The 23238-nt window shown below is 41.7% G+C and overlaps 1 protein-coding gene across 2 annotated transcripts in view; it reads right to left on the bottom strand.

The window, feature by feature from the left end:
* The window catches only part of ATM (ATM serine/threonine kinase), a 276722-nt gene that overhangs the window by 200012 nt on the left and 53472 nt on the right, over positions 1-23238 (bottom strand). For both annotated transcript variants that reach the window (XM_082248434.1, XM_082248435.1), the window contains exons 14-23: positions 21158-21283; positions 6197-6286; positions 5785-5953; positions 4760-4956; positions 3349-3431; positions 3122-3277; positions 2965-3040; positions 1595-1725; positions 1020-1119; positions 350-526 (exon numbers count right to left, since the gene is read on the bottom strand). In XM_082248434.1, the coding sequence (XP_082104560.1) occupies positions 350-526; positions 1020-1119; positions 1595-1725; positions 2965-3040; positions 3122-3277; positions 3349-3431; positions 4760-4956; positions 5785-5953; positions 6197-6286; positions 21158-21283 (1305 nt within the window). The remainder of the gene's footprint in view (positions 1-349; positions 527-1019; positions 1120-1594; positions 1726-2964; positions 3041-3121; positions 3278-3348; positions 3432-4759; positions 4957-5784; positions 5954-6196; positions 6287-21157; positions 21284-23238) is intronic.

The raw sequence follows: 23238 nt of genomic DNA, 5'->3' as shown, positions 1-23238 counted from the left end.
ACAGCCAAGTAAAGAAAGAGAAAAAAACTCCAAATAAAATCAAAAAGAGAGAAGAAGCTGAGGCTGAAAAGCCCCAGCACAGGAAACGTCTAACCTACTCCTGAGCTAGACAAATGAAACTGAGGTTGGAATGCAGGAAGCAGGAGGGTATTGACTGAGGGGACCACCCCCTGGGGGTGGGGTATGCTAAAAGCTTTGATATTAACATATTCTGTTGTCTAGCCACTCCTACCGGGCAAAGGTCAATAACCCATTGGTGACGAATATGAAGGGGCGGCGACTGTTGGAGGACATAAGAGAAAAATAGATTAAATTTATAAATAGGGAGTACGAATCTGTAGGAACTAACCTTTTTGACGAGTGCTGGATCAAGGCCATTCTCTTTCACAGATTGACAAATGGCAAATAGCGCCTGCTTCTCACATACAGGACTGGACAGAAGAATCACTGAAACCAGCATCAGCAATGTAGAGCTTCTATTATATTTCTCATCTGGAAGCTCCTCTTGGTCCTGATTACTGTGGGACTAGATGAAACGAGGAATAGAAAAGACCTTGAGTTAAACAATAACTAAAGTATACTTAAAGCCAAAAAGTTTTTTTGTTTTGTTTTTTTTTTAAGGAGTAGGTGAAGAATGAACACCCATCATTTTTTTTCCCACCTCTGACCCATTTGAGAGCTTTTCCCTTTATTATTGTAGGCACAAGAGGACGACACAGCAAATCACTCTAAAGTGAAAAAAATCCCCCTTTACACAGTTCCAACTGTAAAAAGTTTCTCAGTAAGAAAATACTCCTCTAGGGAAGACAATTTAACATTTTGAATTTCCCTCAGTCCCAGTGACAGTGGTAACCAGGACACAGAAAGCAATAAAAACCCAACAGGGGTTCTAACCCCTCACTACTGGGGTCACACTGCCGGTTCTCTTGGGCAGAACCATGAACAACTGTGTTGCTTATGAAAAGCAGCCAGCATGAAAAATAGGTGTATTTTTTAAAATAAAAAATAGGTAAATTTACCAAGTAGCTCATGCCTTCTTGCACCTTCATGTAAACATTTTTAAATGCCGATTTCTGCAACTTCAGGGGAAGGGCTTGAGATCTTGTATCTTGAAATAGTCTAGAAATGACAGATGAATAAGATCAGTGGTCTTCAAACTGTGACCTGTGGGCCAGAATCGGCCCTTGGTTGCCTTTATCCAGCAGTTGAGGCATTATTCTTCCCACTGCGCTAACGATGAGGTACCATTTCTTTCACCGACACCAACACAGGAGCATAATTCCCCCCACTGATACCAATAATGGAGCACGACTCCTTCTCCTACTGACCACTAGTGCTAAGCAATATACTATTCCCACCAGACCACCAAGCCTGAGGCAATATTTACTCCCGCAGATTTTGGGGCATTTTCTATTCAGTCCGGCCCCCTAAAGTCTGAAGATCACTAACTGGCCTTTGTTTGGGAAGTTTGACCATCTAACTATCTAATGCAATGATAACTGTACATTATTAGCAATTATTATTTCACAGGACAGAGTGCTGGTTCTGCTTCTCTAATCCATATAACATCATATTAAAAATATAATTTTGTTACCGGTTTGTAGACTGAGCAGCAAGCAGGCGAACCTGATGGTGTGCATCTGCAAGGAATTGAGAAAAGGCATCTTGCACAGAAATATCGGTCTCTCCTATGTTAAGAATGGCCCACTTACCCTGGGGATCAACCTGTGGTAAACAGAAAACAAGCATTGTTTTTACCTTGCTGCAAAAAAAAAAAAAAAAAAAGAAAAAGTTTTTGTGAGTTTTACTAATTCAAAAAGTGAAGACTTGCTGTCTTATAGGGAATTATTAGAAATCTTAATTGTGTCCTAAAAAATGACTTTTTTTAAATTCCTCCTGAAAAATAGTGCACTTTTAATGATAACACCCCTATGCATTTGTCCTATATCTGCAGAGTAAAATCTGAAGTGCTCAACTGATAACCCCAGAAAATCTGAAATGAGATTTAGTGATATTACCACTGTTATGCTTGCTGGAGAGGAAGCTGAACTGGGGGGCCTGCAGTGGCAAGAATGTTCCTACTTCTGCTTCATACATCCCAGACACCTGTGCTTACTGGGCATCTCCTGCTGCTTTTTAAATATGCCTCAACCAGTAACAACCCATCAAGGGGACAGATTTAGAGTCAAAGTCCTGCCTCCACCAAGATGGCCACCTCCACAGAGACACACTGGTGGAGAGTTACTAAAACTGGTGCACACAGAATATGGTGCAGCTGTGCACATTACCAATCAGCTTCTAACTTCAGCTTGTTTAATTAAGCTTTGACAATAAGCCCCCGTTCACAAAGGGCTGATTTGACATGTCAAATCACTTGCCAAATCGGAGCCTATTACTGGCAACAGCACTGTCCGAATCGGTGTGATGACGGCTTTGTGGCGCCACACCGATTGCCAAAAGTTGTATCTGCACGACTTTTGGCGACACCGTAGGCGATTTCAGTAGACATCTGTGCAGGAACCCACATAGATGTCTGTCAAATCGCTCCCGAACTCGCACGGACATGTGGGCTTTAAATTGTGCGAGTTCAGCTGAACTCGCACGATTTCAAACCCACCCTCAGTGTGAACGAGGGATAAAATCTAAAAGCTGATTGGTTACTATGCACAGCTGAACCAGATTCTGTGTACACCAGTTTTAGTAAACCTCCCCCAGTGTGAAAAAAAGACATGGCAAGTCAGTAATGTGGAAAAGAGCAACTGCAGAAAACCTATGAGAATAATGGTGACTCTTCCCGTCTCTGTTTGCTTTTTCTGGGCATAGGACATAGGAAGTAGGACAACATGACAGTCATATACAGGAGCCAATAAAATATCTCCCAGAACTAATCAGAACCAATTAGATCCTAAACGACTACGAAGAAAAATCTGGATGTGCAATGACTTACAACAACTGCAAGTGTACCTCAATTAAGGTTCTCATACAATTCACGAGGGCCAGTCGCACTAGTGCAGTGTGATTTCCTTCCTTAGTCAGATGCCTGAATGACAAACATAAGGATTTAAAACAAGCAGAACATGCTTCAAGTGTTATGCTTATAAAAAAATATATATACATATACCAGAAGCCCTGTATGACACTTAGCAACTGTCCCTCAGCGTCACACTTCTCATCCGTTTCGTCCTGGTCCTGCCCCAGACACAGCACAACTGGGAGAAGGCTTTTCAAAATGGCTGCACACACTTCCTGGTCCCGTCGGTAGGATAAGCAAACATCACTGTAAAGAACAGAGGGTGAGACACTGATACCAAGCGTGCAGTTGCTAGAAAAGGTCGAGAACATACTTACGGGACAGGCTTTAGCAGCGTGTTAATATCGTCTATGGGCAGAGGAACATCTTTCACAGGAAGGTCATTTAGCAGCTGTAAGTACTACAAAAGTAATGAATAAAACAGTAATATATGTCAATCAATATAATAAGAATGAGGAGAATCAATGTGTCCATGCACAGGTCAGTTATCAGGTAGATTAGAATGTAATTTCTTTATAATTGCTCTTTGTATGAGAATAATAAAAAAAGATCCAAAATGACCCCTATCCTTCACACACACCAAATAGACAAAAAAAAAAAAAAACCCAGTAGAGAAAACATCAGGCATAGACAGCAAAGATTGATGCCTGTAAAAGTAGTTCAAGTATGCAGCCGACAAGCGTGTTTCCACCTTGCCCGGATGGGGATGAACCGCCATACTGGGCAGCCCTGCCCTATATGACCCTCTACAGAACAATTATACTGTTTGGAGCTATCTGAACTTGACAAACAACTACAGGCTGGTAGTGTGCATGGATTTGATATGCACCTTCATCAATTGTTTTCAAGCCGTTCCCGGCCACTGACTCCACCTTCCCAGTCATCATAAGTTGGCTTTGTGCCTTATAGTATGTTGTTGTTTTGACTATATAAAGAGCATTGTACTATTAGCTCCAGAAGAAGCTTCCCAAGCGAAACATGTCGAGCAACTTGGCTCTATGAATTCTCTACACACCTATCATCACATCAACTGATCACGTACCTGTCATCTTTTGTGAGATCCCCTTGATGTGAAGTATCTAATACTATCGCAGTTATTACTGTCTGTGTTTATGTTTGAATTTCATAAGCTTGTTATGTGGGTTATATATATCAACGCTCTTTTGAGGCGAGTCATTTATGTCTTTGATGTTTTTTAGTTGTGAATTAATAAAATTGTTATACTTTAACATACCCAGTGCCTTTAAAGTCCATGTCTTTCCAACAACCTATTTCTAGTCTATGTAGGATGTGGCACTTATTTACATTTTTGTGCGCTCAGTACACTGCTATCTGGTAGCGCACATAATTTAAATACTCTCCCCACTAAAGTCTGCAGAGTGTAATTTCAGCTCCAAGCCCCCTTTTTTCTGAACGCTCAGACAAACTTTATAATTCAGCACTTTGAACAGATGCAGAGAAACCAAGACTGCAGATAGACAGGTACAACTTATGTAGGAGGATTTGTCTCAGCTCTGTGTATCGCCAGAGGCCAGTCACTTCACTGGGTATATAAGAGTTTACATCCACTTTAAATAATCAGACATATGCTGTGTTGCTTGTTAAAAAAGCACATCAGCATGCAGGTTTAGCTAAATATCAATATACTCCCTGGCAGGCAAGCTATGGGGTTTGTTTAACCTCTTACATTTATTTAACACTAACATAAAACAACATTACTTATCTTACCACACGGAGATGAAGAGGCTTGCTAATATCCATTGAGGTATCAATAAGGTTGAGGAGTTTTCTCCGTATGTCAGAAGGTCTGAAATTGACAGATCGATTGACAGCAGCTGATGCACAGAAACACAGGAACTGCAGGGCTTGCATCAACACCATCTCTTGTTTGCTGAGGTGATCCTCTGACAAAGGACTCACTGCACCTACAGAGAAACATGAGAGTTATCTCCTCACACCAGACTATTGGTAAGTCCTCTTTCACACAGACGGACCGATCAGGTCCGCCTGTTAGTTTTTAAGGCAGACCCGATCAGAAAATCCATTGCTCTCTATAAAGTGGTGGATGTCAACGAAAATGTGTCTGTTGACACCTGGCAACATCTGATCAAATTCTGTCCACTAAAAACAGACAGATGGGGATCCATTTCCTATCCGTCTGTCGGGTTGTATTGGATAATAGTCAGATGGAAACGGACAGGTGATCTGTTTCCATCCGACAGCCCATAGAGAACAGCGGGTTGTTTCCGTGTCTGCTCTGCATCAGTGGAGTGGACACGGACCTGGCATCTGCTCAGCAGGAATCAGCGAAGAGATCCCCTTCTGAACAGGTGGATGCGCTGGCGGATGACAATCTTCCTGTAGTGACACTGTTGGATTCATCCATTTTACAACATAGTAATAAAGCCAAAAACAAACATTTATTATATTGCAGCTTACCAATTTGTAGATGTGATGTCTGCATTCGTTTTTAGGCTTTTTTAACAGAACAAGCTTTCTTCCAGTGAGGAAAGTGCACACTGATCATGGGTTTCCCGCACCGCGTTCTAGTGGGAACCTAGTCTTACTATTTTTTACCCTGCTATGTTTAATGCAGTTATTTTTAGTAAATAGATAGGAAGGTATATTTTATTTACTTTTTTTTTTTATTTACATTTTCTACAAGAAGAAAAGTATCTAAAGCCTCCAAGGTCCACTCCACTGGACTCCAAACCTTGCCATACAATTAAACTGGACCTGGTTAATTTACTTACCAGTGACATTTTGCAATTCTCCATAGTCTGCGCTTTCTGTAGCTTCAGGAGAATGATGATCATCAATAAAATCGACAGCACCTTGGTCTTCTACATCCATTCTTGCTTCTATGTCACCATCCATAATATCAACCTCCATCGCTTCCACTGTAGTGCCGCTGCTTGTTATCTGAAATTGCACAGAGACGCTAAAACTTTAATAGATTATAATATTATTCAGCTCATAAATGAAACTTAAGTAAAAGAAGCTGCGCTAACGTGACCAAAATACAAATAAATGTATCAATAAATAAATATGGATATATGTGAGGTAGATAAGTGGGTGGTTCCAACTTAATAAATAGTCCCACAATGGAGATAATGTAAGTATCAAATACATAGCACAATAACACAGAAAACAATGCCAACTTACCAAATTTCTAGAAATATCACACAAATCATTTAACATCTTTGATGTAAAAAGACGAAGGAATAAATCTGTAAAATAATGAGCTGGACGAGACTGCAAAGAAGGAAAAAACAAATGAAAGCATGAAATTAGTAAACTTATAGTTGCAGGGTTGAAAACACTGCCAAATATGTGCCATTCATTAGCTGCCAAAGGAGTTTAATTTTAATACAAATGCATTTTGCCAGGAAAACATCATTACAAACACGGCATTCTGCAATTCGCAGGGTTGCAATGCAATCAATTTTTTCATGACCACAATCTACAGAGTTCTAGATGTACATGGGGGGAGCATGTGAAATCTTATCAGAAAGATTAAAGATTATATAATTCAGAGATTGAATGAGCCCATATAGGTATGTCAGAACAGAAGCAGATTCTGAAGCGTGCAGAGACAATATCGATCTGGGTTCTCTATGCCAGTGAGGTGCATTTCACAACCAGAATCACTCATCACTTTTCCCATACAATTGCATTAAACTGCATATCTTTTTTATTCCTCTTAGTTAAAAGTTAACCTGGGTATACACTAGTATTCTGTCATATTAAAACAGTTGTGGGAATGTTTGTTCTTTTTCTAATTATTAGTGGAGTCAAAAAACTATGCTAATTTTGCTGTAATGAGAAAATTGGAAGGGGCGGAATGGAAAAAAGTTCCCAAATGTACAAATTTCAAGCAGTGTGATTTTCGTTTGGTAAACCAATAAGGTTGCAAAGGTCTTGAGAGAGCTCTTTGCTTTTACCCATCGTGAGATGTTTCTTGTGTGACACCTTGGTAATAAGACATCTTTTTATAGGCCATCAGTTGAGACTGAACCAGCTGATAATAATTTGCACTGACAAGGGGCAGGATTGCCTTCAAATTAATTATATATTTCAGCTGGTGTCTTAGCTTTTCATGCCTTTTTGCACCTCCATTTCTTCATGTGTTCAATACTTTTTCCCTGTGTCATTCCATTTTATTACACATAACCTAATTTCTTAACTTATTCGTTTTGGTTTTCTTTGCATTTATAGATTGAAAGAGTTGGTACTGACATGTGGGGAAAATTTCATGTCAATAGCACCTTTCAAAATATATTTACCTATAAAAACGGTGACATGTTCGATACTTATTTTACCCGGTGTGTGTGCGTGTGTGTATACACAGGTGCATCTCAAAAAATTAGAACATCTTCAAAAAGTTAGTCTATTTCAGTAATTCAATTCAAAAAGTAAAACTAATATTATATAGATTCATTACACACAGAGTGATATACTTCAAGCATTTCTTTCTTTTTATTTTGATGAATATGGCTTACAGCTAGTGAAAACCCAGAATTCATTATCCCAGAAAATTTGATTATTACACAAGACCAATAAAAAAAAAAAACAAGGGTTTCTAATATAGAAATGTTGGCTTACTGAAAAGTATGCATTAACTAGTTCTCAGAAGGGATGTGCTGAAAATGGATAGAGTCCAAAGAAGGGCAATTAAATTAACAAAGGGAATGGAGGCCCTCAAATACGAGGAGCGGCTACAAGCACTAAAATAATTCTCCCTGGAGATAAGACGATTGAGAGGGGATATGATAGCGATTTACACATACCTCATTGTGATCCCAGCATAAAAAAAAGCCATTTCCTCTCAGGGGGTGTAGGAGGACACAGGGTCACACAATGAGATTGGAGGAAAAGCGGTTTAACCTTAGGCTGCGCAGGGGTTTTTTCACTGTCAGGGCGGTAAGAATGTGGAACTCTCTTCCACAAGCAGTGGTGTCTGCGGGGAGTATTGATATTTTTTAAAGACTCTTGAACGAGCATCTTAAAGAACACAATATACAGGGATATGGGAAACGATTATCGACACTGACACACGTACACCTAAACTGGATGGACTGTTGTCTTTATTCAACCTTACCTAATATGTAACTATGTAATGCAGCGTGGTATGGGGACGAACAGCCTGTGGCACTGCTGAGGTGTTATGGAAGCCCAGGATGCTTTGATAGCATTGTTGGGTCTGTTGTCTCTCATCTTCCTCTTGACAATACACCACTGATTCTCTATGGGATTTAGGTCAGGCGAGTTTGCTGGCCAATCAAGCACAGTGATACCATGATCATTAAACCAGGTATTGGTGCTTTTGGCAGTGTGGGCAGGTGCCAAGTCCTGCTGGAAAAATAAATCAGCATCTCTATAAAGCTGGTCCGCAGAGAGAAGCAAGAAGTGCTCTAGAATTTCCTGGTAGAGGGCTGCTCTGACTTTGGACTTGATAATGTACAGTGGACCAACACCAGCAGATGACATGGCTCCCCAAATCATCACTGACTGTGTAAACGTAACATTGGACCTCCTGCAATTTGGAATATGTGCCTCTCCATTCTTTCTCCAGACTCTGGGACCCAGGTTTTAAATGCAAAATTTACTTTCATCTGAAAAGAGGACTTTGGACCAGTGAGCAACAGTCCAGTTGCCCACTTTTTCTCCATAGCCCAGGTAAGACGCTTCTGACATTGTCTCTGGTTTAGGAGTGGTTTGACACAAGGAATGCGACAGTTCTAGCCCATGTCCTGAATACTTCTGTGTGTGGTGGCTTTTGAAGCACTGACACCAGCTATTGTCCACTCCTTGTGAATCTGCCCCAAATTCTTGAATGGCGTCTGGTTCACAAACCTCTCAAGGCTCCGGTTATCCCTGTTGCTTATGCACCTTTTTCTACCACACTTTTTCCTTCCACTCAACTTTCCTTTAAAATGCTTGGATACAGCACTCTCAACAGCCAGCTTCTTCAGCAATGACCTTATGTGACTTATCCTCCTTGTCGAAGGGTGTCAATGACTGTCTTAAGGACAACTGTCAAGTCAGCAGTCTTCCCCATTAATTGTGTAATAGGTGTTTTGAGTAAATTAGCTGATTAGAGTGTGAAACCACGAGTCTACAATATTGAACTTTTTTATAATATTCTAATTTTCTGAGATACAGAATTTTGGGGTTTCACTAGCTGTAAGTCATATTCATTGAAATTAAAAGAAAAATGCTTAAATTATATCACTCTGTGTGTAATGAATCTATGTAATATAATATAGGAGTTTCACTTTTTGAATGTTATGACTGCAATATATCCACACACACACACACACACACACAGTATCTCACAAAAGTGAGTACACCACTCCCATTTTTGTAAATATTTTATTACATCCTTTCATGTGACAATACTGAAGAAACTAAACTTTGCTACAATGAAAAGTAGTGAGTGTAAAGCTTGTATAACAGTGAAAATTTGTAGTGCCCCTCAAAATAACTCACACACACAGCCATTAATGTCTAAACCGCTGGCAGCAAAAGTGAGTACACTCCTAAGTGAAAATGTCAAAATTGGGCCCAATTAGCAATTTTCCCTCCCCATGTCATGTGACTCGTTAGTGTTACAAGGTCTCAGGTGTGAATGCGGAGAAGGTGTGTTAAATTTGGTGTTATTACTCTCACTCTCTCATACTGGTCACTGGAAGTTCAACATTGCACCTCATGGCAAAGAACTCTCTGAGGATCTGAAAAAAGTAAAAAAATAAACGTGCTGCTAGCATTACTGCTGAGGTTGAAGGGGTGGGGGGGGGGGGGGGGGGTCAGCCTGTCAGTGCTCAGAATATATTATGCCGCACACTGCATCAAATTGGTCTGCATGGCTGTCATCCCCGAAGGAAGCCTCTTCAAAAGATGATGCACAAGAAAGCCGCAAACAGTTTGCCGAAGACAAGCAGACTAAGGACATGGATTACTGGATCCATGTCCTGTGGTCTGATGAGAGCAAGATAAACTTATTTGGTTCAGATGGAGTCAAGTGTGTGTGGGGCTACAACCAGGTGAGGAGTACAAAGACAAATGTGTCTTGCCTACAGTCAAGCATGGTGATGGGAGTGTCATGGTCTGGGGCTGCATGAGTGCGGACGGCACAGGGGAGTTACAGTTCATTGAAGGAACCATGAATGCCAACATGTACTGTGACATACTGAAGCAGAGCATGAACCCCTTCCTTTGGAGACTGGGCCGCAGGGCAGTATTCCAACATAACAACCCTAAACACACCTCCAAGACAACTACTACCTTGCTAAAGAAGCTGAGGGTAAAGGTGATGAACTGGCCAAGCATGTCTCCAGACCTAAATCCAATTGAGCATCTGAGGGGCATCCTCAAACAGAAGGTGGAGGAGCGCAAGGTCTCTAACATCCACCAGCTCTGTGAGGTCGTTACAGAGGAGTGGAAGAGGCCTCCAATTGCAACCTGTGAAGCTCTGGTGAACTCCATACCCAAGAGTGCTGGAAAATAAAGGTGGCCATACAAAATATTGACACTTTGGGCCCAATTTTGACATTTTCACTTAGGGATGTACTCACGTTTGTTGCCAGCGGTTTAGACATCAATGGCTGTGTGTTGAGTTATTTTGAGGGGACAGTAAATTTACACGGTTATACAAACTGTACATTAACTACTTTACAATGTAGCAAAGTGTAATTTCTTCAGTGTTGTTACATGAAAAGACATAATAAAATACACTGAACAAAACTATAGAACGCAACACTTTTGTTTTTGCCCCCATTTTTCATGAGCTGAACTCAAAGATCTAAGACTTTATCTAAGTACACAAAAGGCCTATTTCTCTCAAATATTGTTCACAATTTTGTCTAAACCTATGTTAGTGAGCACTTCTCCTTCGGCGAGAAAATCTATCAACCTCACAGGTGTGGCATATCAAGATGCTGATTAGACAGCATGATTATTGCACAGGTGTGCCTTAGGCTGCCCACAATAAGAGGCCACTCTGAATTGAATTTTCATTTCTCTATTATAAAAAGAAAACAAGAGTATGCAGCGCTTGGTGGAAAACACAAAAAAATGAGCAATCTATATTAGATACATAGTGTCACAATATATCAATATACACTAGAAAAACAGTGAAAGAAGAGTCCGTGGAGAGGAAAAACGTCCAACAGGAAGCTCAGGTGGTGTGTTGAATAGATGTGACCTTCACCAAAACACCCAAAGTAATAGCCTCTTACCAGACTTATATGATCCCCATGACAGAGATCATATAGCGCTTGCAACAAGGGCTCCTCACACTCCACAGCACTCCTCGATTCTTGTACATGTAAAGGATCACCTCCAGCAAAGAACTGCCTTAGTACCATCAAACAATATCCTCTCGTGGGGACATATAGTCATGTCACATGTAGGAAAAAGAGACCTCGCATGGTGTAATACGTTCAAGATATTACTTTAATAAGAAGTAGATTTTACACTCACATGTGAATCACGACATATAGGCATCAAGTTATGGTCTTGCGGGGATCTCCAGATGAAATGTGCGGTAGCTGCAGCCCGGTCTCCTGAGTGAAGTAACAGGACACTAAAGGGTGTGCATAAAGCAGACGATCACCGGTCCCCGGTCGTGATTCGTGATTCACATGTGAGTGTAAAATCTACTTCTTATTAAAGTAATATCTTGAACGTATTACACCATGCGAGGTCTCTTTTTCCTACATGTGACATGACTATATGTCCCCACGAGAGGATATTGTTTGATGGTACTAAGGCAGTTCTTTGCTGGAGGTGATCCTTTACATGTACAAGAATCGAGGAGTGCTGTGGAGTGTGAGGAGCCCTTGTTGCAAGCGCTATATGATCTCTGTCATGGGGATCATATAAGTCTGGTAAGAGGCTATTACTTTGGGTGTTTTGGTGAAGGTCACATCTATTCAACACACCACCTGAGCTTCCTGTTGGATGTTTTTCCTCTCCACGGACTCTTCTTTCACTGTTTTTCTAGTGTATATTGATATATTGTGACACTATGTATCTAATATAGATTGCTCATTTTTTTGTGTTTTCCACCAAGCGCTGCATACTCTTGTTTTCATTCTACTGGGTTGAGGTACAACAACTTTCTTATGCCAGCAGCTGGTAATATCAAAACACTATTTTTCTTTGATCTAGCGCAGTATATACCTGTTTTTATTTCTCTATTATAAGCAGTCTCCAAAGGTGTTTCAAAGAATTTGGCAGTACATCCAACTGGCCTCACAAAGGCAGACCACGTGTAACGACACCAGCCCAGGACCCCCACATCCAGCATCTTCACCTCCAAGATAGTCTGAGACCAGCCACCCGGACCGCTACTGCAACAATCGGTTTGCATAACCAAAGAATTTCTGCACAAACTGTCAGAAACCGTCTAAGGGAAGCTCATCTGCATTCTTTCCGTCTTTATCAGGGTCTTGCCCTGACTGCAGTTCGTCATCGTAACCGACTTGAGTGGGCAAATGCTCACATTCAATGGCGTCTGGCACTTGGGAGGTGTTCTCTTCACGGATGAATCACAGTTTTCACTGCACAGGGCAGATGACAGACATATGTATGGCGTCGTGTGGGTGAGAGGTTTGCGGGTGTCAACGTTGTGGATCGAGTGGCCCATGGTGGCGGTGGGGTTATAGTATGAGCAGGCGTATGTTATGGACAACGAACACAGATGCATTTTATTGATGGCATTTTGAATGTGCAAGAGATATCGTGACGAGATCCTGAGGCCCATTGTTGTGCCATTCATCCACGACCATCACCTCATGTTGCAGCATGATAATACACTGCCCCATGTTGCAAGGATCTGTACACAATTCCTGGAAGCTGAAAACATCCCAGTTCTTGCATGGCCAGCATACTCACCGGACATGTCACCCATTGAGCATGTTTGGGATGCTCTGGATCGGCGTATACAACAGCGTGTTCCAGGTTCTGCCAATATCCAGCAACTTCACACAGCCATTGAAGGGGAGTGGACCAACATTCCACAGGCCATAACCAACAACCTGATCAACTCTATGAGAAGGAGATGTGTTGCACTGCATGAGGCAAATGGTGGTCACACCAAAAACTGACTGGTTTTCGGAACCCCAATACAGTAAAACTACACATTTTAGAGTGGCCTTTATTGTGGCCAGCCTAAGGCAGCACACCTGTGCAATAATCTTGCTGTCTAATCAGAATCTTGATATGCCACACCTGTGAGGTGGATGGATTATCTCGGCAAAGGAGAAGTGCTCACAAACACAAATTTAGCAGTGCTGTTGGTGACATATTAGGCTGCGGCTTCTAGCTCAGAGTAAGAAAGTAAAGTAGGAAAATGTTCAATACTTATTTACCCGCTGTACACATCTGAAAATTGATCAATCCTGATGTTCTGACACCCTATCTCATTTCCTGAGCCCCACAAAATGCCAGGACAATACAAATACCCCCAAATGACCCTTTTTTGGAAATTAGACTGTCATAGGTATTCAGCAAGAAGCATGGCGAGATTTTTGAAGCTGTAATATTTTGTTACAATATTTTGGAAAATTAAGACATTACATTTTTTTTTTAATATACTGATACCAGTGCAGTACAAGGTTATCATATAACTGGTGTGGCCGTGATCAAGGACACTGACTGGTGACAGTATGTAAAAAAAAAAAAAAAGTGTTGATTTTTTTTTCTTTTTTATTACACTTTTTTTTTTTTAACACACTGACCAGAGCAATACATTGTTACCATAGTAACAATGTACTGCTCTGAGGAAGAGATCAGGATTTTCTATTTTTTTTCCTATACACATTAGGATTGCTTTTACCAGTGAATTTCAATGGTTCATTGGTATAAGCAACCATTTTTACTTTTGTTGTGATTAGATGCGATTGGTCAAAGCTAATCATCAAGTACAGATGGGTTGTGATTGGCCCTGTCTGTACCATGTCACTGTGACCAATCAAGGCTAGCAACACAATTTTTCACAATGGTAGGCATGAAAGGAAGCCATCCATTGTTTACAATTGACATGTGATCTTCTGTGATTGGTCACAGCAATCACGATACTAGCAGAGGGCCAGTATAGTTACCAGTCATCGGCTGTATAAGGCAGACACAACCGGTGATAGATCACGCACCGTGAGTGGCGTGTTCTGGGAGGATGTCCTAGGACGTTCACTCAGAAGGATAAAAGGCCCACCCGGCAGTCAATCTGCTATAAGCCAGATGGGAAGGTGTTAAACTACAGACCATCTCCCCCCTTTGTTGAAGAGGTGGAGTTCTGTAGTTCTGTCCTTGGGGACAACACCACTACTCTAAAGATACAGTACAGTGAGGGTTGAAATTTTAGAACATAAAGCGTGTTATTGGCAGGATCACCAGGTTAAAAAAAAAAAAGGAAAACTATTAAAAAGAGAAAGCGACTGAAGCAGTTACTGCATTTAAAGTGTTACTAAACCCAGGACCTTGCATTCACTCTATCTAGTCTCCCACAGTACACAGAACATGGAAATGCAATAATTTAAGTAAAAATAAACTGCTAAATACCTTTTCTTTTCGTACATCACGGGACACAGAGCCATGAATCATAACATATGGGTTATATAGCCACCTATAGGTGAAGGACAGTGGCAATCAATCAGAATTGATGACCCCCTATATAACCCCTCCCATACAGGAAGTACCTCAGTTTTGTTTTCACCAGTGTCTAAAAGGTGAAGGTCGCTGTGGAGAGGTGCTCCACATGTTTGTTATGTTTCAAAGAAGAAGAAAGAAGATTATGCTATCAAACACCAAACAAATATCACTGAATCTAAGGGGTTAGCTATCGGACCCATCTAAAACAGGCAATGGACTAAAAATATGGTACTAAAGCCTCAGGAAGCAGATACAAGGTTTTGCCTGTAACCCTGTCCTTTTTAGGAGCTGGACACTGGGATCCGGACCCTTGGAATACCAAACCCCAAAGGCGCTCCGTGCAGGGTGCTCTACAGGTCCAAGGCCATGGCCCCTCTTATATAGGGGACCCAGTGCTTGAAGGTCTTTAAGACCATGCTCACCGTGAAGAGTGAAGATTGGATTCTTGCTTATAGAAGTTTCCTGCGCCAGGACTGGTAAATCCATTTTAAATATTTAAACAGCAAACAAAAACCTTAAAAGGTTAAAAATTGCAAAATTGTAAATATTTTATTCACTGTTCCCTTTAAAAGGATTACAGAGACTTGTGCCAAGTGTATTTCTGCTTGTAATTACATTGTAGCAGGTTTATGCAAAGTATGTTTAAAGTCTGTTTAAAGCATATTGTTACACTGTTTCTTACCCTGAGCTGATTTCCTGAAAGATTTCAGCTGTGACAAACAAGATTCAGCCTAAACTGCTCTCTCCCCCATTTGTTTGTTGTGCTAGCCCTGGCGCATAAGTATTCGCATGTTCGCCTCTGCTGGATAAAGTGTCTATGGCGTACGCCTATTCGCGCAGGAATCTTCGCATTTAAATACAGGCTTACACCGCATGGTGGGAGTGTTCTTATGCGATTCGGAGTGCACGTGGACGCCACGCACCACATGCATAAAGGGGCACGTTCTGCAAGGAACTGTTTTCAACACACTAGCCTCGGTCAGGTTGAAAGGGACACAGAGCAGCAGTAGCTGGGTTGTGCGAGTCACTGTGAGTTTATGTTACTGGCACTAATAGGTCATGTTTCTTAGGTAATCAGTGTTGTGTGCCTTAGGCTGTATAAGCTTGCACAGACCTTGAGTACACTTTTAACGTAGTACCTCAAGTTTGTCTTGCTATAAAGTAAAGTCTGCCCAAAAAAGGGCTGGAGGGAGCTCAGTTGGAAAGGACACTATGATGCCACCGTCAGGCCCTGAAGGTCCTAGTCGTGTTTCCAATATGTCTACTCCTCTTGATAAGCCAGAGGGAATTAGCCAATCTGAGCTATTACGGTTGTTAGGCTTAGTAGCTCCTTTGTGTACTTCTGCCACAGCCTATGTTACCAAGAAAGATTTGGCATCGGCATTAGCCAGCCTAGAGGGTAGGGTTGCTGATATGATTGCAGCACCACATGGATGAAAGAAGCGGGTTAGATCCCCCTCTCCTAAGCCGCCCCCTGAATCATTTCAAGATTGGGCGGGGGATGTGGAAGATGTAGCTGAGGGTGACCCTATAGAAGGTCAAGCTGAAAATTCCACTTCCGGGGAGTCAGTCAGAGGAATCTTTATCAGCCTCTCACAATCACAGAGATTGTTTATCCAGTCTCTTGCGGAGATGGTCTGGGCTTTTTAAACTTCCCGCCCTTGACTACTGAAATCTGTTTTTCCTCCCTAGGCTCATTGCGCCCTCCTCAGAGTCCTCGGTCATTTCCCATGCATTCAGTCTTGGAGCAAGAAGTGTATAATGACTGGGATCATCTGGATAGGATGTTTGTTCCTCCTAAAAGGTTTTCATTGTTAAATCCTATGGAGGATACGTTTTCTAAGAGATGGAAAATTCCCACTGTGGATGCAGCCATTTCTTCGGTTAACAAGAATTTAACCTGTCCTGTGGATAATGCCCAGGTTTTTAAAGATCCAGCAGATAATAAGTTAGAATCTTTATTGAAAGCCTCCTTTGCGGTTGCAGGTTCTGCAGTACAACCAACAGTAGCAGTCATTGGAGTGTGTCAGTCTTTGAAAGACCGCATAAAGCGAGTGTCTTAAGACGGTTCCTTCTCAAGGAGAGTATGTGGAAGATCGGTCAGATCTACCTCGCACCTTGTGTTTCACAGTAGATGCTCTTATGGATTCCATAAGGCAAATGTCATGGTTTGCTCTGATGACAGTGCATTCCTTTGGTTAAAGAGTTGGTCTGCAAAATTACCATGTAAAGTTACTGGCTAACTTCCCCTTTCAGGAAGAATGCCTTTTTGGTGATAATCTGGACAAGTATATCCAAAAAATCTGGGGGGGGGGGGGGGGGGAAGAGTACGTTGCTACCTGCAAAGAGGAAGAGCAGACGTCCTTCCTTTAAGATCCCCAGCACATATACTACCAGTGCTTCCAGTTCCAGGCAGTGGTGACGGCCTCAACCGTCTGCATCAGGACCCAAGCCTACAAGGTAAAAAAAGCCGTGGGCCCAGAGATCAGCCAAGTCTTCCTCTAAGCCTTCTCAGTGAAGGGGTGCCCCCACTTGCCTGGGAGGGGGGGGGGGGAGGCTCCTGCAGTTCTCAGGGGCATGGGTGGAGTTAATTCAAGACAACTGGGTTGTCTTTACCATTTCACAGGGATACAAGCTGGAATTTCAGGTGTTTTGCATCCTCGGTTTGTGAGGTCAAGTATACCAACAGATCCCCTAAAAGAAAGCTCTCTCTTTCAGGCATTGGATCAGCTGAGAGCTCAAAGGGTGATAATCGAGGTTCCAGAAAACGAAAGGCGATTCCTATTTTGGATCTCAAGGTGCTGAATCAGTTTCTGAACGTTCGTTCTTTTCGCATGGAATCAATTCGTTCAGTCGTAGCCTCCCTGCAGGGAGAGGAATTTCTAGCATTCATAGACATCAAGGATGCATATCTTCATGTGCCTATATTTCAGACCCATCAAAGCTCCCTTTGTTTTTTCGATTGGAAACCATAATTTCCAGTTTGTGGCCCTGCCCTTCGGGTTGGCAACAGCACCCACCAAGAGTGTTCACAAAGATACTAGCTCCAGTATTGGCTGTTCTAAGGTCCGGGGGATATCTATAATAAGATATCTGGACAATCTATTAATAAGCCAAAATATCCTTCAGACTGTACATTTTTTGAAACGTCTGGGTTTGATACTAAACTTAGAAAAGTCAGCATTACAGCCAGTCCAGCATTTGGAATACGTGGGGCTTCTTGTTGACACGGTGCAGGCAAAGATCTTCTTGCTAGCAAGGAGGGTCTCAAACATGAAGGGTCAGGTTCGGTCTATAGCAGGGGTCTTCAAACTATGGCCCTCCAGTTGTTCATGAACTACAATTTCCATCATGCCTAGCCATGTCTGTGAATGTCATAGTTTTACAATGCCTCATGGGATGTGTAGTTCCACAACAGCTGGAGGGCCGTAGTTTGAGGATCTCTGGTCTATAGTAAGACTGAGATATCCGTCTACACGTCTTTGCATGATGTTACTGGGGAAGATGGTGTCCACATTCGAGGCAATTCCCTATGCTCAATTCCATGCCAGACCCTTGCAGAACAACGTTCTGTCTGGGTGGAATGGAAAAATTCAGTCATTGGACCAGTTCATATCTCTGCTACCAAGAGCACAACAGAGTCTGAATTTGTGGTTGTTGACCAGAAACCAGGAGAAGGGGAAATCCTTTCTTCCAGTGACCTGGAAGGTGGTGACTACGGATGCCAGTCTCTCCGGCTGGGGAGTGGTTTTGGAGGAAGCCACTGGGAAATGGTCTTGGGTAGAGAGTCGTCTCCCCATCAATATTTTGGAAATTCGTGCAATCACTCAGGCTCTGACATTCTTGATGCCCAGATTTCAGGGTCACCCTGTCAGGGTGCAATCCGACAATGCCACGGCCGTGGCTTATGTCAACCATCAAGGAGGCACAAGGAGTCAATCAGCCCAGAAAGAGGTGGATATTATCCTGTCCTGGGCAGAGAAGTTTGTGCCATGCCTGACAGCAGTGTTCATTGCAGGAATAGAGAACTGGCAAGCAGATTTCTTGAGCCGTCAACAGATGTTTCCGTGGGCATGCGCTTTACATCCCGAGATTTTTCAATTGATCTGCCTACGCTGGGGGGTCCCAGACATAGATCTGTTGGCATCCAGGTTCAACAACAAATTGGAGAGATTTGTGTCCAGAACCAGGGATCCACTCGCAGTGGGAGTGGATGCTTTGGTGACTCCTTGGGGGGGAGTATTTCCTGATCTATGCCTTTCCTCCGGTACAGCTGATATTGCGTTTGTTGCGCAGGATCCAGCTGGAGGGGAAACCAGTAATTCTGGTGGCTCCGGCTTGGCCGAGGAGGATTTGGTATGCACAAATCCAGAGGTTGGTAGTAACGAGGCCCTGGTTCCTTCCACTGCGTCTGGACTTGCTATCTCAAGGGACGATATTCCACCCTACTATACAGTCTCTAAATTTGACGGCTTGGCTATTGAAGCCTTAATCTTGGAAGAGCAGGGTGTGTCTGGCCCCGCAGTTCATACACTGATAAACGCCAGGAAGCCATTCTCTAGAAATATTAATTACAGGGTCTGGAAATCTTACATTGCCTGGTGTGAAGCCAGGAAATGGCATCCCCGCACATATATTATCGGGAGAATTCTATCCTTCCTGCAAGCAGGGGTAGATATGAAATTAGCCCTGAGCACGATTAAGGGGCAGATTTCAGCTTTATCAATCTTTTTCCAGGAACCAATCGCTTCCCATTGGTTCAAACCTTTGTCCGGGGAATATTGCGTTTGCTTCCACCAGTGAAGCCACCGTTATGTCATTGGGACTTAAATTTGGTGTTGGCAGTTTTGCAAAAACAACCTTTTGAACCTCTGGGGCAGGTTCCTCTGGTTCTTTTGACCAAGAAACTGGTCTTTTTGTTTGCAATAACTTCGGCTAGAAGGGTATCGGAACTAGCAGCTCTTTCTTGTAAGGAGCCATTCTTGATATTTTATCAAGATAGGGTGATTTTACGTCATCACCCAGATTTTTTGCCCAAGGTAGTGTCCGCCTTTCATTTGAATCAGGACATTATTACTACCTTCTTTTTTCCAGATCCTCACTTAGAGGAGGAAAGGTTATTGCATTCTCTTGATGTAATGCATGCACTTAAATTTTATTTACAGGAAACAGCTCAGCTCAGAGAGCTTGTTGGTGCCACCAGAAGGCCCCAGAAAGGGGTTGGCAGCATCTAAATCTACGATTTCCTGTTGGTCTCGCCAGGGTATTACCCAGGCTTAGTAAGAAAGGTTTAGTAGGTACCCAGTTTTACCCAGTACCCAGGTTTAGTAGGAAACAGTACCCAGTACCCAGGTAACATCGCCATGAAGCCTCTATGGCTCAGATTTGCAAGGCCGCGGCCTGGTCGTCAGTGCATACGTTCACTCGTTTCTATAGAGTGGATGTTGGGACCCAGGAGGAGCCTGCTTTTGGCTGGAGTGTAATGCAGTCAGCGGTGTAATCCTTCTGTTAAGGGTCAGATGGGGGTATTTTTTTGGTGTCCCCCTTCCCTCAGATGCATTGCTTTGGGACGTCCCATATGTTATGATTTATGACTCTGTGTCCCGTGATGTACAAAAAGAAAAATTGATTTTTAATTCATACTTAACTGTAAAATCCATTTCTTAAAGTACATCAGGCGACACAGAGGTCCCTACCCTCTTCTACGGGGTCTTTTATTGCTTGCTACAAAACTGAGGTACTTCCTGTATGGGAGGGGTTATACAGAGGGTCATCAATTCTGATTCGTTGCCAGTGTCCTTCACCTATAGGTGGCTATATAACCCATATGTTACGATTCATGGCTCTGTGTCCCGTGCTGTACTTCAAGAAATGGATTATACAGGTAAGTATTAATTAAAAATCAATTTTTCTCATCAGCAGTTAGAGCAGTTTTGTGACTTCTATCAGTGCGCAGCAGAGCACTGGTTAAAACGTGTAGGAATTTTCATTCTCCTATGAGGCTGCAGGACCCCCGACCCTCTGCCTGGATAGTGCTGATTGGCCCTGTGCTGATCACATTGCACTCTCCCCAAAAAAAAACTCTCTAGCAACATACACCAAACTGAGCGGTTCTATAAGAAAATGGTTTGGGGACTGTGGAAGAAAGGGGGGGAATCAGAGAAGATAGAATCAAACAGCCTTTTTACACAATGCAGAGGATTAACCCCCTAGATTCCACAGTGAGTATAACAAGCATGCTTAACTGCATATACAGACTGATTTTACTATTGTGGGCTTAGTAACACTTTAAGGTCTGGAAAGTTTCTATATATATATATATATATTTATTTATTTAATTTATTTTTAGATACATTTACCCTTTTTTTTAAAAACAGAGTTCTCATTTAGCCATCACCCTTTTTTTTACCTTTTTAATGCAATATTAGTAGTGAAAATGGTTATATAGTCATAATAATTAGAAACAATTACCTTTGTACAATTACATACACAGCTTAGACAATGAGTTATTATCATTCCTAAAGAAATAACTTTGGCTTCCTCAGTTAGCTTTCCCTTTAATAACGCTGTGGTGTCCCCAGCACACTGCATCAACATCTGCACAAAAAAAAAAAAAAAAGACATCGGCTGTAAAAAAAAATGAAAGTACACATTGTTTTCTTTACATACCATGCATCCATGTTTTTTTATTCATAAAGGTATACATTATAGACAAAAGAGTTTAGGACAGCAGTGTAATATATAAGGTATATTACATGAAAGAAAGAAACTGCAGTTTAAATGTAAACGAGTTAGACAGTCAATAAAACCTGTATTTTTAAGACATAACCTTGATCTATGTAATCTTTACTATATCATACGTTTGAGTAGTGAAAATACACAGCGTATGGTTGGGAATACCAATGACTATCTATCCTACTGATCAGGATATCCAAATATCCTGTTTACTATTATAACAGGGGATGCAAGAGTAAAACCATTTAGTAGGTAATACAAAGATACTCCCGCGCTATTCATATGTGAGATGGTAAGAATAACCAACTGCCGCAGGCACCGATCAGCCAATCCGTATCTTTAAAAACTGATACATAAAATGTTGGTGCTGCGCTGTCCGATTCCAGCTGATATGCATGAACCCGATACACATGTGAGACTAAAAAGTGCATATAATGTATAAAAAAATGTCAATAGATGATTGCAAGATCGCAAGATACCATGATGAAAAACAAATCTCATATAGAGTGTTCAAAAATAAACAAAATGTGACTGGAGAGAGTGAAAATGAGAAACCAAAAATATCAAGTGAATAAAGTGAGCAATAAGCATCAATAAGTAGTCAGAATAAATCCACATAAAAAAATGAAATCGGGTGAAAAAACAGAATATAAGAATTCCAATGCACATAGGGATAAGTGCATGTGAAATCCATTTACCCAGAAAGAGAGGTGAATGGTGATTAAAAAAATCCAATGAAGTGACACCTCTGTGTGCTCTGGCCTCTCACCTTACAGCTGTAAAGTTACAGCATAAATGGATATCTTTCACTGGTAAATCCTATGCTTCCAACTGCTTCTAGGGATCCTCCTGTTGTGGACTCAGCTGGTGGCTTAATATGGTGGGTGGATGGATATCCAGTCTATGGTGGTCTAGCAGGCTCTCCAGATGTATCCTCAATGTAAGTAGTATGTGTAGGGAAGAAAAGCTCCAAATAGTGTCATACTATTTTTCAAATGTATTAAAATAAAAGCAGCTTAAAACACTCACTTATTCAGTGGTGACACAAACATATCATCCACGAGCATGAAGTCACATGGGCGTGACGCTATGCGTCAGAACTGAACGATGGGCAAGCCGGAAGTGTCGGTGAATGATGAGCTCGTCACTCGTGGATGATGTGTTTGTGCCACCATTGAATAAGTAAGTGTTTAAACCTGCTTTTATTTTAATAAATTTGAGAGGCTAGCACACAGAGGTGTCACGTCATTGGATTTTTTTTTAGACACCGGTCACATCTCTTCCTGGATAAAGGGATTTCACATGCACTTATCCCTATGTGCATTGGACTTCTTATATTGTGTTTTTTCACTTGATTTCTTTTCTGTGACTTTTCTCTATTTATTATTGATGTTTGTTGATCACTTAATTCACTTCATGTTTTTTGGTTTAATATTCACATTTCCACTCCCCTCAGTCACATTTGTTTATTTTTGAACACTGTATGTGAGCTATTTGTTTTTCATCTATGGTATCTTCCGCTCTTGCAATCATCTATTCACATTTGTTTTATACATTAAATGCACTTTTTAGTCTGTCACATGTGTATCTGGGGTACACGCATATCAGCTGGTATCTAACAGCGCAGCACCAACATTTTATGTAAAACCATTTAGCACTCATTCCAAATCCTCTCAAATTTTTAAGAGCTACCGCTACATGAAGACAGCGAATGTTGTGTGATATTTTTCCTGGCCAAGAATGCAGTTCTGGCTTCTTGGCCAAACAGTGGGATTTTTTGCTCACCGTAAAATCCATTTCTCTGAGTTCAATCGACG

This window comes from Pelophylax lessonae (assembly GCF_965119305.1).
Source record: "Pelophylax lessonae genome assembly, chromosome: 2".
Taxonomy (NCBI): Eukaryota; Metazoa; Chordata; class Amphibia; order Anura; family Ranidae; genus Pelophylax; species Pelophylax lessonae.
The sequence above is the reverse complement of the archived record's forward strand: the minus strand, read 5'-3'. Positions and strand labels throughout refer to the sequence as shown.